Source organism: Thamnophis elegans, unplaced genomic scaffold, assembly GCF_009769535.1.
Source record: "Thamnophis elegans isolate rThaEle1 unplaced genomic scaffold, rThaEle1.pri scaffold_59_arrow_ctg1, whole genome shotgun sequence".
Taxonomy (NCBI): Eukaryota; Metazoa; Chordata; class Lepidosauria; order Squamata; family Colubridae; genus Thamnophis; species Thamnophis elegans.
The window spans coordinates 161,174-177,500 of NW_022473899.1; the positions used below are offsets into that span (position 1 = coordinate 161,174).

The following is a 16,327-nucleotide window of genomic DNA, read 5'->3' on the forward strand; positions in this document are numbered from 1 at the left end:
GGGAGGTCGACAGTGGAGAGTCTTGTGTTGAAACTATGGGGCTTTGGGGATGTCACAACAGAGTCAGGTAGGGACCCCGAGTTCCCACTCTTCTCCCCATATAACCTCCCCCCCCGGAAGATGGAAGACTGGAGCCAGGCCATCCTCATCCCTCCAGGGGTGGGGGGACAGACGGGTGTGGCAGATGAGGGGCTGGGGGTGCCCCCTTTGGGACTTTCCCCTGGGCGACAGGAGCCCAAAGTCCATTGGGTGGGGGTGGTTCTGCTCCCTTTGTGCTCGGACTGTCCCCAGCAGCCTGGAGTCCAATGGAGACCCATTTTTGGGGGGAAGGGCTCACTTCCTCTGTCCAGGCATTGTCCACTTCCCTGTGCACAGGATGACCGCTCTCCTTTGGCCTCTCCTTGCTGGACGGGAAGGGCTCCCTGGCCCCACAGAGACCGCGATTGCATGCCAGACTTGGAAGCCCCTTCAGGTCACAAATGGCAAGTTGATGGGCTCCATTTATGTCTTCTCCTGCCCCCCAAGTGGCTCCTGAGGGGTGCCCTCTTCCCCTGCCCTCTTCCCTCCCTCGTCTCCTCTCCCAAGCGCTGACCGTTAGTGCTTGTGCCCTTCCTGCCTCCTTGACTAGAAGACGTTAAGGAGGAAAAGAGTTTTATAATGTTTAAAATGTTTCCTATCTTCTAATTCTAGGCTTAGGGAACGAAGGGGAAGGGGAGGGGGAGGGAGGTGGCAAGTGGGGCCCAGAGATGTTCGCACCCAGAAGACAGACGGCATAAGGAAAGGTGGAATGTTTATCTTTGCAAGTGAAATATAATATTTAAAAAAAGAATCTGGGGAGGGGGTCCGGGGGGGTCCCTTGAATTTGATGGTTTTCTTGCAGAGGTTGCTTGGGCCAAACTTGGCCCCACTGTGGTGGTCAGCGGGGGGGAGGGGTTGCTCTCCGTTTGTGCTCAACTAAAAGGAAACCCCCCACTGCCTTCTAGCACTGAGGATGGTACCTATTTGGCAGTGGTGAAATTCGATTTTTTTTAACTACTGGCTCAGTGGGCGTGGCTTGGTGGGCGTGGCAGGGGAAGGATGCTGCAAAATCCTCATTCCCTCCCCACTCCTGGGGTCAGCCAGAGGTAGCATTTGCCAACTGTCCAAATCAATTCTCTGCTACCAGTTCTCCAAACCACACAAAATTTCGACTACCGGATCTCCAAAACACTCAAAATTTCCGCTACGATTCTCTGAACCACTCAAAATTTCTGCTACCGGTTCTCCAGAACCTTCTGAATTTCACTTCTGCTATTTGGGTTGTGAAACTTTTGCAAGGAAACAGCCAAGCTCAGGGACCACCAAGGAGCCCTCAGGTCCCCCCTCAGCTATGAAGATTCTCCTTAATTCGTCCCTGGATTTGAGAGAGAGACTTTGTCCTGGGAAGAGGGGCTCCTTTGCCCCCCCAAATACAACCCTCCCCCCCCAAGCCATTCAGGCAAAGCCAACAGCATTTATCAAGGTGGGAGGAGTCCTTTTGTGGGGCACACAAACACAACACAGGCCCTGGATGGAGGAGCCGAGTGGCCAAGCAAAGGATTAGTGGATGAGATGTGAGATTTGGACCGTGGGAATCATTGACTCCGGAGAACCGTCCACAAGGGGCGAGATTCGTGGATTGCGTTGCTCCTGGGTTGGTGTCTCACTTTGAAACTTGCGCATGTATTCAAGGGCTTCCAGGATTGTGGTCTCGGTTGTGTAGTTGCCAGGAAAGCAAGTTGTCGCATGCACAGCCCTCCCGGAAGGGCCAGGAAGGGAGCAGCTCTTGGCTGGGGGAGGTTGGGGCCCTGAGAGCGATGACACCCCCCACCACACACACACACACCCCTCTCTCCCCTGCAAGCTTTGTGTGTTTGCTTCGTTTTAGTTTTTGCAATTCAAGTCCGTTTTGCATTTAGAGTTGTGAAAGATTTGCAAGTGTTTTCTCTTGCTCAGAGTCTCCTCCAACCGTTGGGTGGGTGGCAAATTCACTAGATAAACGAAATGCCGAAGGAAACCGGCCTTGGCTAAGAAGAGGGAAATGGGCTTTATAATTGCTAAAATAAGAGGCTGCATCAACATCCCCTTTTGGAAAGTGCAAAGAACTTTGAAGCCTCCGATTCCAGCTGCCCCCCCTCCCCTCCCCCCCCACCCGGCAGATGTGGGAATCTCTCTGGGGAGTTGACACCACAGGCTGTAATCAGGCTGACCCAAGCCAGGGCCGGATCTCAGCACAACCCTGGACGCCCCAGACAAGGGGCCGACCTTGCTTGGCTCCCCCCCCCCCACCTGCCCCCCACCTCCTTCAGCCAAGGACAAGGTTGGTCCTGACCCCCACCTTCCTCCCAGCCCTTCTTGGCTGCCTTCCATTGCTATTTTTTATAGGAAACATGGAGGAACATTCAAAAATTCAGAATAACGTAAGTGTAGAATAACACAAAGATATTAAAAAAAGTTTGTTGATTATAAAAGTCCTTTAACTGTCCTATCTCTCATCTAAACTGCCAGCCGCAGAGTAAGGCAGGGATTCCCAACCTTGGCGGCCCCTGGAGGATGCAGGGACTTCCAGCACCTAAAGTCCCCGGGTAGCTACGCTGGCTGGGGAATTCTGGGAGTTGAAGTCCACACCTCTCCCAGGTGCCAAAGTAGAGAAAGATGGTGTTAATGCACAACAAGATTGCAGCACCTAGGAGGCGGAGCTGATGTCACGATGACACAATGTGCGATCTCGAGGTCCCGAAATTGCAGTCTATACTTTTGCCGCTGGATGGTCTGTATAGACCTAAACCATCCCGCAGAGACGGCGATCGGAAAGAATATGTCTTGCTGATCTCAGGGACCCTGCAAAGTCCCTGATTGATCCAAGAGAAGTTCTTCTAGCCAGCGACAAAAGCACAGCCAAACGCTGATAAAGTTGGGACTGCTCCGGAATGGAAGGAAACGGAAAGAGAAAGTGTGTACAGCTGGTGAGGAAACTTTACTGTTTTAAAAGAGACTTCCCCCCCCCCAAAAAAAACCTTAAAGCTAAATTAAATTTGAGAACAGAAGAAATAAGCGGCGAAATTAAGCTACATTTGGATTGAATTGGACAGTGTGTCATCTTTCTTTTTAAATGCTATTTTATTGATGGAATTTGCGTAAGTCTTTTAAAGCAAACGGATTAGTCTTTCTTCTTCTATTTTTTTATTTTTGTAACCTATGGATTAAAATCCTTTTTTTTCCATTTCTACATGAGTTTTTTTCCCTTTGTTCTACTTCATTTCATTCAAAGGTTTTACTTCTTTTAAACCTGGAATATGAAAAAGATACATAAGGAATACAAAGAGGGTTGTAACATTAGAGGGAAAAGAAGTAACACTGCCACCTGGAGGCTGGAGGTTTGAGGCTTGGAAACATTGTAGTTTCATGTCTTTCTTTCATCATTTTGACTTTGCCCTTCAAGGCCTTGCAGCTTGTTTACTGAGAGTGATAAGAAGAAGAGCACGGCTTGTTTATGCAGGTGTTCTTCTGAACCTTATTGGCAACTGGAGAAAAGTGAAAACAAGGCCTTATTGTGAAAGATTATTAATGAATTTGTGGTTGATTTAATTAAAAGCTTTGAAAGCCAGACTGGAAGTGTTTACCAGTTGGAAGAATGGCACAACATCAAGATCCAAAAGAAGCCTCAACATTGCAAAAGATAATGTTTGAAATGCAAAATTTACTAGAAGCATCAGAGAGAATTGAGAAGAAGCTGGAAAACTTAGAGCTTATAACAACAAAATGTGATGGAGGATTTGGAGATGTTTATCAAATGGAAAAAGTGGAAGGTTAGAGTCCTAAAAACTGAAGAGAATAACGAACACAAAGATAAGAAATCTGTTGACATCTACGGTGAAGGGATTGTGGTTGGAAATGGAAAGAGTGGAATATGGGAAGGGGAGCTAGATGGCCAGGAACTCTACCCCAGATGGCAAGACACAGAAGAAGAAAAGAGAGAAGAATAAAGAAGAAGCTATAAACCCTCTGGAGCCTGGGGAGGGCAAGAAATGGGTTTTAAAAAGGCTGGACTCAGCTGACAGGGCAACGCTAAATGTGCCTTGGAAAATGGCTCCGTGTACCATGGGTTCCCCATCCCGGGTGTAGGGTCTCCCCTACTCAAGCAGGGGGTTGGTCTAGATGACCTCTGAGAAACCCACCTGAAGCCATTCCTGGTGTGGAAGACATTTGCCATGGAGGGGAAGACCAGCTCTGTGGGAAAGATGGGGGGGTTCAGTGGGGCATCCCTGAATGGAAGACCCCTCCCTTCTTCCCAGCATCCTTCCAACTGAGCCTCGCTCCCCTCCAGAGGTCATCCAGACTGGCTCTGCGGGACTCCAGCAGCCTCAATCTCTAAGGGCAGAACTTTCCCCTCCCCTTCCTCATCTGGGGTCTTGGGGTCACCACAGGAAGAATCGGTCGGTGTGTGATTGTAGGAATTGTCTCAAACACGGAGAAGATTTGGGCTCCTGTTGGAAATCCCTCCCCTTGCAAGATAGCGTGGAAGAACCTGGAGGAGGGAGAAACATCAAACATCTCAATGGCAGGAAAAAGAAATCAGATTTCCTTAACAAAGAAAAGACATTGTTGGTGGAAGAGGCTTCATTGCTCAGGGGAACTGAACCAGCAATTCGTAGACAATCAAACCAGGGAGGTTAGCTGTTTCACAGGTGTGGGGAACGAATCAAAGACGTGACTGAGGAGCTTAAAGAAATATTGAAGTCCACAGATTATTATTATCCCTTTTTCCACTTTCATGCGGGGAGGAAAGAAAAAGTCACTGGAAACTACAGACCAATCTCGCTGTGTTGCCTCACCTCTAAAGTCACGGAATAAATTATAAACCAGCCCTTCGCCCTCCACTTAGAAACAAACAACTTTCTAACAAGCAGTTTGGATTCAGGAAAAAATTGTCAAAATTTTTGTTTTTGTGTGTGTGTCAAAAATCGGCAAAAAATCGAGCATAACTCGCGTTGTGTGTCACTTCGACAAAAACATAATTTTGCGCAATTTATAGTTTAAACTACAAAAATGTATAATTGCAATATATAATTGTATTTAATAAACCAAAAACAAATTATTTAACATACCTGCTTAGTAACTTCTTTGTTCATCAGTCGATTTCGTATGTTGCCCTTGGTATTATTGAACTTGTTTGGGGTGCCGTGAACCAGGGCTGTGGAGTCGGCTGCTTCCAGCTCCACGTCCTCATCAACATGCCGCTCCAGCCCGCCCCTGCTATGAATATTCCTAGTGACGCGAGGGCGAAGAATATGAATATTCATAGCGGGGGCGGACCGGAGCGGCATGTTGATGAGGACGTGAAGCTGGAAGCAGCAGACTCCACAGTCCTGCCGTGAACTGAGATAAGTGTGGTGCGGTCGTAACCGACAGTCCCAGGAGTAGATTCTCTGTGCCGGCCTGACTGGAGAGAGGCGCGCACTGTTCCCGTGCTCCTCTCCTGCGGGTCCTCCCTCGCCGCGCTGATGATGTGTGTGCGCATGGCACGCACGCCTTACCAGCAGCCCCTGCGCTCAGAAAGGGGCAGCGGCGATACAGTAAGTGAGTGTGGGTGGGGGAGATCACACGTCCCACCCCCCCGGTTCCTCCAGCACAGATTCTTTCATCCTCAGCGGCCGTGCAGGAGCCGAGGATGAATCGCATGAAATCCTGTGCGTGTCACCCCAAATGGCTACCCGTGTCAGCACTGACACGCGTGTCATAGGTTCGCCATCACTGACTTAGACCAAAGCTCGGACATTGTAGAAAGGGACATCCACCACCTGAAAGAACTGGCCCAAAATATTGGCCATAACCAATCATCCCTAGGTTTTTCCTGGCTCTTTTCCTGGCTGCCAGACTTCCATTGGCTCAAAATTCCACTGAGAGGAATCGTCGCTGTTTGTGTCATAGGGGCCCCCATGTGTGGCCCCTGTCATTGCATTCCTCCCTCTCTGACCTGTAGGGTTGACGTCGGTTTGGAGGCTTATTCGGAGGCCTTTAGCCTTGTCTAGTGCGATCTGCAGAGAGAGGTTGGATTTAGTGCCTCCTCTGCAGAGTAATGTTTAGCACACCTCAAATTATGCCATCCAGAATCAGCTCGTCCAGGTCATGGAACTCACAGTAGGCTGCGGCTTTTCGGAGTGCCGCCACATACTCACTGATAGATTCGCCCTCTATCTGGTTTCGAATGTTAAATTCGTGCCGGCGAACGTATTTGGACGGCTTGGGCACGTAGTGGGTCTTCAGCATTTGTTGTAGTGCAGACCAGGACACTGCTTGTAGTGGGGTTGGTTCTGAGAGGTTTTTCGCTGTTTCGAACACTTTCCGCCCACAGTAACCGAGGAACATGTTCTTCTTACGGGCTTCTGGAACGCCCATGAGATCGTTTGCTTCTAGCAAACACTCAAATTGTAGCATGCACGATTCCCAGTGGTTGGTGGCTGGATCTTATGGAGGTGGTGGGGCGTGCATAGCCATCCTGATTCAATCTCGCGATGGCTTGCTCAATGCCACACAGGATGCTCCGGGCTGGATGTACTTGCAGGTTCACGTTCGCTCTTTTTCTTCGCCTAGTTGCCTTCCGATCCCACCTTCGTCTCCAGTGTTAGATCAGGTAAAGGAAGGCACACAAAGGCTCCAGTAACAACAGCTCTGTATTGCAAGTCAGGTAAACATCCGGCTGGGGAATGGGAAGGGACAGCATCCCCTTTCAAAGGGATTTGTCAATGGGGTTAAACCTCTGTTCCCTCCGGAACAGAGGACCTTGGTGGAAGCCTCTGTCGGGGGGGGGGGAATATGTAACACTCCCCATCCTCTCCTCCAGCCCTTCTGAACAGTGTCCTTCCCCATTACTGCAACAGAGTCCCTCCCCCTCCATACTGGTCCCCCTTTTCCTCTCTTTCCTCCATCAGAGCCTCCCCCAGAGAGCAGGAAGGGTCTCCACACAAAGGGTCCGAAGGGGCAGAATTTGGGCCTTGAGTGACATTTCTCCATCCCTCCATCACTTTGTTTCTTGGGCTCTCCAGGGTCTCCTCGGGAGTCAGGAAGGGCTCTTTAGCTGCTTCCAATGGGGCAGAGGAAGAAAGGGGCTGCCCCACCTGGAGGCTCATCCATGGGGCAGAGGAGGACAGTCCCTGAGCTGCCCTGATGAAGAACGGAGGCTTGTTGCCTGATGGATCCTGGCCAGTTCTTCAGTTCCGCTTCGGAGGAGCCCAACGCTTCAGGCTGGGGAAGCGAAACCGGAGCGTCTCTGCAGCTGTTGGGGGTTGGAGGAAGAAGTGATGCTGTGAATATGTGTGTGTGTGTGTGTGTGTGTGTTGGGGATGTCAGGCAGAACTCAGAGAAAATCAAAAACTTACGGGGGAGGGGGAAGCATGAAAAGAGCCCAGAAGTTCTGCTTTGATCAGGAGAGCGATGGGCCTCCCACCAGAGTCTGCCTGGATCTGGGGCCAATTTTGTGTGACTGTGTGTGTCCAAACACACAATTGTGGCACCCATTCAGACTCCGCCGCCTCCTTCAGCTGCAGGGGGGACCCAGTTCTGGCCTGCTGAGGCCAGTGAAGGGGAGGGTGGAGTTTGACCCCTCCATCCCCTCCCCCATCCCTGGAAAGGATTCAGGCCATCTGAGGATAGGAGCCCTGTGGGATGTCTGCCTGCTGCAGCTGGGAGAGGGTTGGGGCTCTGAGCCTGGCCTGATCAGGTATCACCAACATTAGCTGATATTTTATCATCAGCCCTCAACATCTGGCAGCTGCCCAGCCTCCGATGACCTCACCTAGGTGAGAGAGATCAGCCTGGTTAGCCTGAGGATGGGAGGCCACCAGGAAGCACCTGGGCTACTCTATAGGCTGAAACCCCTCCAAGACAAGGAAGGTGAAGCTTCAGGCCCTCCCCGAACTCACCTCCCTCAAAAGATCCACTTCCCATTCCTCTTTTAGCCTGGCTGATCTCCCTGGAACTCTGCCCCTCCCCACCTTCTTGCTGTTTGGAAGACCTCGTGGGAACCCAATTCTCCTTCTCCAGAAAGCGGAGACAGGGTTAGAGTGGAGCAGAAACCCTAAAGGGGGGCAATGAAGGGGGGGTGTCTCACCTTACTTGGTCCTGGCCCCCACCTCTAAATACAGTAGCCTTTCAGACTTTCCCACCTTGATCTTGGGAGACTTGAACACAGGGCCCCATGGAACAAAATGAAATTCAAGGTAAGATTAAGATTAAGATTTAGTTTATTTGTATGCCGCCCTTCTCCGGGAGGGACTCAGGGCGGCGAACAACTCAAAAGGGGAAAGGGGATACAAACACAATACACGTAATTAAAATACACAAGAGTCATACGGCCATACCAGTCGAGAGGGGAGGGGGACTCATCAACCCCAGGCCTGCCGGTAGAGAAAAGGAAACTGGGCTGGCTGGCTGGGGAGGGGGGAGCCCTTTAAAGCTTGCTGCCGCGTCTTCCCAGCAAGACTTCCTTTCAGCTCGCGGTTTCCCTTGCCAAGCATTTTTTTTTCCTTTTTAAAAGAATTTTTGGATTTCTCCTCCCCAAACCTTTAAGACTGAAAGAGTTAAGAGTTGAAATATAAAGAGATTGTCAATCGCCATACTGTTAGATTGATAGGCAGTTATGGACTATCTTGATTATATCCTCCTTAGAAAGAATATGCTACTGTATGGTTGAGAAAAAGATCAAACTTCATTCCATGGAAACCCAACAAAGTTCATAGGGAGGGTTTCTTTCTGCGATGGGCTTCTTGGGTCAACGTGAATATCAGTTATCAAAAATGTAGGTAGAAAATTAAGCAGGCAATAGGCAATTACAAAAAGGGAAGCCAACTTTCTGAATTCTGTTTCTTTGCACTTAGTGACTTATAAATAGACTAATCTTCTGAAAACCTGACCTAAATTACTATATATTTTAAATAGCTGTAAAGCTATGCTGAAAAAGTTGTTCTCATGGTAGTGATAAATTCAATAAAAAGAAGGGAATTCTTGATGAACTTAAGGAGAAATGAGAGTATTGGATAGTAAATGGACAAATAAAATTACCAATCAAAGAGAATATTTGCACCTCAGGGTTGAAATGAGATGTTCTCTCTTACTCTTTCCTCTTCCTCTCTCTGTGTCTCTCATCCGCTTTCTCTTTGTCTCTCTTCTCTTTCCCTCTCCCTCTTTTCCATTCTTCTGTCACTTTCTCCTTCTCCCTTCTCTCTCCTCTTTGTCTCTTTCTGTCTCTTTCACCCTCTTTCTCTTTGTCTCTTTTTCTCTCTCCTTCTTTCCTACTCTTCTGTCACTTTCTCTGTCCTTCTCTGTCTCTTTCTGTCTCTCTTCCCTCTTTTTTCTTCCTCTCTCCCACTCGTTTATCACTTTCTCTCTACTGCCCAACCTGTCCCCATACTTATCTTCGATTGATCATGTTTGCAATAATTCACCTTCTTTCCTAAATAGGCGCAGTTCCCTTACTGGATCCCTCGCTCACTCAAAAAAAAAAACACACACACACACACAACCATTTTTCTCCATTCCAATCGGATCCTATAAATCAATTGCTCTGTGAAATATCTGCAAAAAAATTCAGGTGCTCAGGCATGAAAATGTGCTGCTCAAACACTATACTTTTCCGCACACACTGAAAAAAAATTAGAGGGAACATTGCCCACAACTCCTCCCTCTCCCAAACTCCCCCCTCCCCCCAAACTCCCTCCTCCCCCAAACTCCCCCCTCCCCTCGGACTCACCTCTCCGGCCAATCAGGCGCTCCTCCTTGGACATCTTGTAGCTGTACACCCCCGTAGGGGGAGTCAAGCTGTTCTCCAAAGCACCTGAGGGGAGGACAAGAAGCAATGGGTGGAAACTAATCAAAGAGAGAAGCAACTTAGAACTAAGGAGAAATTTCCTGACAGTTAGAAGAATTAATCAGTGGAACAATTGGCCTCCAGAAGTTGTGAATTCTCCAACACTGGAAGCTTTTTAAAAGATGTTGAATAACCATTTGTCTGAAGTGGTGTAGGGTTTCCTACCTAGGCAGGGGGGTGGGCTAGAAGACCTCCAAGGTCCCTTCCAGCTCTTTTATTCTATTGTATTCTAAGGAGGGGGCTGGGAGGAACCCACGGATGCTGGGGAGCAGAGTAGGGGGGGAAAGGAACTGAGACCCCCCCCAAGAGAGACTTTGGGGAAGGGGTTGGAGGGCAAGAGAAGTGGGAGCTTCAAGGCCCAAATCCCTTTGGAGCCCCCAAAGCTTCGTCCGTTAAAAGAGGAAGGAGACGGAAAGCGAAAGAGGGAAACTGAGGCATTTTCAGACCTGAATCCACAAATGCCACCAAAACTACCTATAAGAAAAAGAATTTTGGCAGCTTCGGAAAATTCACTTTTTCCTCTGAATCTCAAACTTGAGGCTTTGAAAGTCAATCAAGAGGGGAGCTTGGAGCCCTTTTGGGAAGCCCTAAATTTGGGGAGGGGACCAAGGACCCCCCAACCCCATAATCCCCGATTCCTCAATCGAAAGGGGGGAGGGGAGGCTTCGAGAGAAGGGCCTCGGAAATTAACTCCCCCAAACTCTCCCTTTTGTGAAGGGGGAGGGAGAGCCTCCCTTTGAGGTGGTCTCAGAATATTCTGGGGAGGGAAAAGGGGTCTCGGGCTGAATAACCAACTCCAGTTTCTTCTCTGCGCCGAACTAAGTCTTCTATCGGGTGAAGTCGAGGGAGGCTCTGCCCGGAGACCGATGACGCTGCAGAAGGGAGAATTCCCATTGGTCCTTCTGCTCCTTCTGGACACTCCCAAGGCCGAAGTCCGAGGAAAACTCCTCCTCCCCCCAATCCAGACCCTCCGATTCCGCCTCTGGGGCTGGAGGCATCGGCGTCTTTGTCCTCTGTCTTTGGGGGCGATTTTAGGGCAGCATCCATGGCTTTTGCTGGGCTCCCCCTGATGCTGCTGGTGGGGGCGCTGGCCCGGATCCCCGGAAGCGAAGGGGTGAAGGAGACCCCCGGTAAGGAGGGGGCTGGGCGGGGGAGGAGGGGGTTGGGGTGAGGAGGAGGTTGGGAAAGACCCCCGGAGGGGGAAGGAAACTGCTGGGTCTCCAGAGCCTCCAACAGCCTCGATTTCTCCGTGGTCTCCCCCCCCTTCCTCCCCAATTCCCCCCCCTCACAGGAGAACGGAGGGGGACCCCACCCCTTTCCCCGAAGGTAGCCGAGGTGGGGGTGGCAGCCAGGCCCCTCTCTCGGTCGTCCCCTTCCCCCAGTGTCTGGGTGGGAGTGGGCTGCCTGGAAAGAGGAAGGGAAGGAAAAGCGAAAGCGAAAGAGGGAAAGTGAGGCATTTTCAGCCCTGAATCCCCAGAAGGAAAAAGATCCATTTGAGCAAAAGGATTTTGGCTTCTTCAGAAACTTCACTTTTTCTTCTGAACCTCAAATTTGGGGCTTTGGAGGTCAGGCAAGAGGGGAGCTTCCGTCCCTTCTGGGGGAGACCCTGAATTTGGGGAGGAGACCAAGGACCCCCCACCCCCCATAATCCCCCATGGCTCCATAGGGACCTGGAGGGGGAGGGGGAAGTGAGAGAAGGGGATTTGGGGGCTCTGAGTCGCCCCTCTCAATGGGCTCTCAAAAGATGCCCTTTGTGAAGGGGGCTGGAGACCCTCCCTTTGAGAGGCTCTTGGGGGAGGGTGCAAGGAGTATTTGGGGGGAGGGGATAGGAAACAGGTGTGATCCCCGAGGATCCCCCCAAGGGAGGGAGTTGGGCTGAAGATTAGAGGGAAAGAGGGAAAATTGGGGCGACCCAGGGAAGGTGGGGGTTGTAGGGCTGGGAGACCCCAGGAGTCTAGATGTCCTCATTGTGCACCCTCCCCATGTTCCCCTCCCCCGAGAGAGGGTGGGAGATATGGATATTACCTCCCCTCCAGCCCTCCCCCCATCATTCCTCCTCCTTTAGATCCAACGTTCCCTTCTCGACCAGCTGAGCTTCTGCCTGCCTTTTCCCCCCTGGGAGGATGGGGGGGGTCCACCAGGAGGCTCCTCCCACCCCTCCCCTCCTTTTTTCCTGCCCCCCACCCAGACCCCCTCCCGCACAGTAAATCTGCTCCCCTCTGGGGCTGAGAGAGTCCCCTTCCCTCCTCCAGGGGGCGTCTTACGCCTGTCTTTTCCGGAAGGTGCCCCACCATCCTCCATTCCCGAGTGGATCCCCCCTTTCCTAGTGGCTGGGAACGATGGGCCCTGGAGTCCCTCCTGACGGCTTTCCTCCTCCCCCTCCCAGCCCATTTTCTGCACCAGTATAAGGGCGAGTGCCGCTTCCTCAACGGGACGCAGCGGGTGAGATACCTGGCCAGATGGTTCTACGACCGGCAGGAGTTTCTCCGCTTCGACAGCGACCTCGGGAAGTTCGTGGCCGTCACGGAGTTGGGGAAGGTGGATGTCGACATTTGGAACAGCGATAAGCAGCACCTGCAGATCGCGAAGGCTCAAGTGGATTCCTTCTGCCGGCACAACTACGAGGTTTTCCAGAGCAATTCTGTGGTTGGCCGGAGAGGTGAGTCCGAGGGGAGGGGGGAGTTTGGGGGGAGGGGGGAGTTTGGGGGAGGGGATCCGGGGACCCCCCTTTTCCTTCCCTTCCCTTGACGGAGACTCTCCCGGGTGAAGTTTCCTTCTTTAGTTCTTCTCCTCCTCCCTCCAATCCTCCCTCTGACCCTCATTCCCACAACTCCCCCTTTTCCCCCCAAATCTTCCCCTGCCCGGAATCTGGGATCCCCTGGATCCCCCCAAGAGATCAAAGAGATCATCCACCAACTTTTAGAGATCAGGAAATAAGTAGGTAAGTAAGTAAAATAAATAAATACCTGAAATTAAACCAGCAAATTAAAATTAAATAAAGAAAAGAAAAATTAAATAAATAAAAATTTTAAAATGAAAACTTAATAAAATAACCAAATAATAAAATAAATAACCAAATAATAAAATAAATAACCAAATAATAAAATAAATAACCAAATAATAAAATAAATAAACAAATAATAAAATAAATACATAAATAATAAAATAAATAAACAAATAATAAAATAAATACATAAATAATAAAATTTATACATAAATAGTATAATAAACAAATAATAAACTAAATAAATTAGTAATGAATGAATGAAATCAGAGGTTTCTCCCCCATCAGAGGGAAAAAAACCAGCCCCATCCTAAGAGAGAAAGGCCTTTGACGGGGAGATCCTGGGCTTTTCCTCCTTCCCTCAATTATTCCATATTTCAGGGGAACCGAAAGAGATTTTGTCCTCCACAGATTCCGTCTCATTCTCACTCCTCAATTCTTCCCAGCAAAGCCAGGAGGAGGATCACATCCATGTAAGAGGATCTCAGAATTAGGAAATGAATAATATTCTCTCCTAATATTTGAGAGATTGTTTGAAATAGTTTTTACCACCAAAGAGGATGTTTTCCTGGAGATAATAATCCCCTGATTGATAATATTCAACATTTAATTATTTCTTACTATCAATTCAACATTCTTGTCATCTGGCACATTTGAAATAATTCTCATTCCAGCAATATTTGCCATGGAAATTTCCTCCCTTCTACTAATATATCTAATGATTTTTTATTACTCCTGAAAGTTCCTTTGTTCCGTTTCTTTTAATAAATATTCCGTGCATTTAGAGCAAATTGTTGTTCCGGCTGCAGTTCAGGAGACCTGAAATCACAGGATGTTTCTTGAATCTCTTTGGGGGGATTTTCTCTTCCTTTTTCTTTGACTTCTGAGCTGACTTTCCTCTCCGGAGATCCGGGCGTCTCCTTCCCCCAGGGGCCAAAGCTTTTCTCTGGCCACCAAGGGAGGCTCTCAACAAAGACAGGTAGAGAATTAGGAGGATGGAAGAAGAAATTCAACTATGGTCAGTAAATATTAAGGGTTTAAATTCGCCAACAAAAAGAAAGCATATCTGGGCAAAATTAACAAAACAAAAGGCAGATATAATAGGCCTACAGGAAACACACATTAAAAAACAAGATATAAAATACCTGGAATGTCCTAAATTAGGAAAATTATATGCAGCATCAGCAGAAGAAAAGAGAGAAGGGATAGCGATATATGTTAAGGATGGGATAAAGACAAATTTAATTTATGCAGACCCAAAGGGAAGAATATTAATGATAGAGATATGGATAAATCAAAAATCAATACTACTGGTAGCAATATACGCCCCAAACGAAAATCAGAAGGACTTTTATAAAAAAAATTACATGAAAAAATTAGAGAAATTGGAGTGAGGAATATCTGCATAATAGGAGATTAAAATGCCATAGTAGACAGTAAAAAAGATGACATAAGTGACAAAAAAACTAAAAATAAAAAAAAAGTATTGCCAAAAACCTGTTTTGAGATGATGGAGGAATTAAACTTGATAGATATTTGGAAAAAAATGGAACCAGAAAAAAGAACAATTTACTTTTTATTCCAACCCACACCAATCTTGGTCACAGATTGACATGGCATGGATGAATGGAGAAATTGGGGCAGAAATACATACAACTGAAATATTACCAAATACTTGGGCAGATCAGAACCCCATTAAAATAATCTGGAAAGGGGGAAAAAAGACTAGGCGAAGATGGATGTTAAATCTGCAACTATTAAAAGAAAAAGAATTTATTCAAAAATGTAGAAACAAATTGGAGTTATTCCTTAAGGAAAACACAAAAGAAGAGACATCTGTACAAAAGTTATGGGACACCATGAAAGCTTATTCCCATGGAATTATTATAGCGTATTCAGCAAAAAGAAATAAAGAAAAATGGGCAGAAGAATTAGAATGGCAGAAGGGTATCAACAAATTTGTGTGGGCAGGAAAGAAGCCGAGGGTAAAGATGAAAATAATGCAAGATGTACGTGAGAGAGGAGGATTGAAACTACCTAATTTAAAACTATATTATGATGCAGTGGCATTATCTGTAATTAGTGATTGGATTCATTTAACCAATGATAGAATATTGAACATTGAGGGACACGATCTGGTATTTGGTTGGCATGCTTACCTGTTATTCAACAAAAAATTGGATAAGAACTTTAAAAGTCATATTTTAAGAAATGCTTTATTGCGGGTCTGGAAGAAATACCAATATAAATTAAATGACAAGATACCCATGTGGGCAATTCCTAGACACGCAATTGAAAATATGAATACAGCACAAAAACAGGACAGAATTACTTACAGACAGCTTCTTACCTCGGAAAGGGGGGTATTACAATTAAAATCTTTAGAGGTATTAAAAGAGGAGAAGGTAGTTCAAACATGGTTCCAGTATGGGCAATTACAGGCTAGGTGGAAAATAGATCAAAAAATTGGTTTTATTCAAGTTGAGGATAATCTGTTTAAACAAATAAGAGATCAAAGCTTAATGCATATAAAGAGGATATATAATGTATTAATACAGATGGATTCGGAAACAGAATTAGTTAAAGATTGTATGATAAAATGGGCTCAAAATATTGAGGAACCAATAATGTTGGATACATGGGAAAGAATCTGGGTAAGAAATGTGAAATTTACACAAGCTCAAAATCTGAGAGAAAATTTTTACAAGATGTTCTATAGATGGCATTTAGATCCTAAAAAGTTGGCTTCTATGTATCCGAATGTACAGCCTAAATGTTGGAGGTGTGGTTCTCTCGATGCTACATATTATCATATATGGTGGACCTGCCAAAAGGTTAAGGCATTTTGGATAAAAATATGGTGGGTCATGCAAAATGTTTTTAAAAGAAGGATAAAGTTTAGTCCTCAGTTATTTTTACTAGGTATATGTACTGACTTTACAGTGGTAGAGACCAATTTGATTCTGCACCTGATAACTGCAGCAAGACTGTTGGTGGCGCAATATTGGAAGAAGGAAGACTTGCCTACAATCCAAGAATGGACATTGAAAGTAACAAACTTAGCTGAAATGGCTAAAATATCGGCATATCTCAAAGATCATTCAAATGAGAGATATAAACGAGACTGGAAAAAATGGATTGACTATATACAAAATAAATACGGGACTAAGAAATTCCAGTTAGCCTATGCTTAAGATCAGAAATGATTTAAACTGTTAAAAGTCAGTTCAGTAAGAAGAAGCTAAGGTCAATCTAGAATGTCATTAATTTCTTTATTTCTTTTTTCTCAATAGATTTTAGACTGTGTTAGTTAAAAATCCATACCGTGTACGGGTTCTGGGAAGTCGGGGGGGGGAAGGAGGAGGGGGGGTGGGGGGTGGAGGGAGGGAGGGGTACACAAAACAAAAAAAAATTGTACTTCAATGTCTTAATGATTGACA

The 16,327-nt window shown here is 47.2% G+C and overlaps 1 protein-coding gene across 1 annotated transcript in view; it reads left to right on the forward strand.

Annotated features, from left to right (window-relative positions):
* The first annotated feature begins 10,828 nt into the window (after positions 1–10,828).
* Positions 10,829–16,327, forward strand: part of LOC116523590 (H-2 class II histocompatibility antigen, E-S beta chain-like) — a 13,726-nt gene continuing 8,227 nt past the window's right edge. Inside the window, exons 1-2 of the mRNA XM_032238703.1 lie at positions 10,829–11,013; positions 12,270–12,542. Of these exons, the coding sequence (XP_032094594.1) occupies positions 10,929–11,013; positions 12,270–12,542 (358 nt within the window). The 5' untranslated portion in view covers positions 10,829–10,928. The remainder of the gene's footprint in view (positions 11,014–12,269; positions 12,543–16,327) is intronic.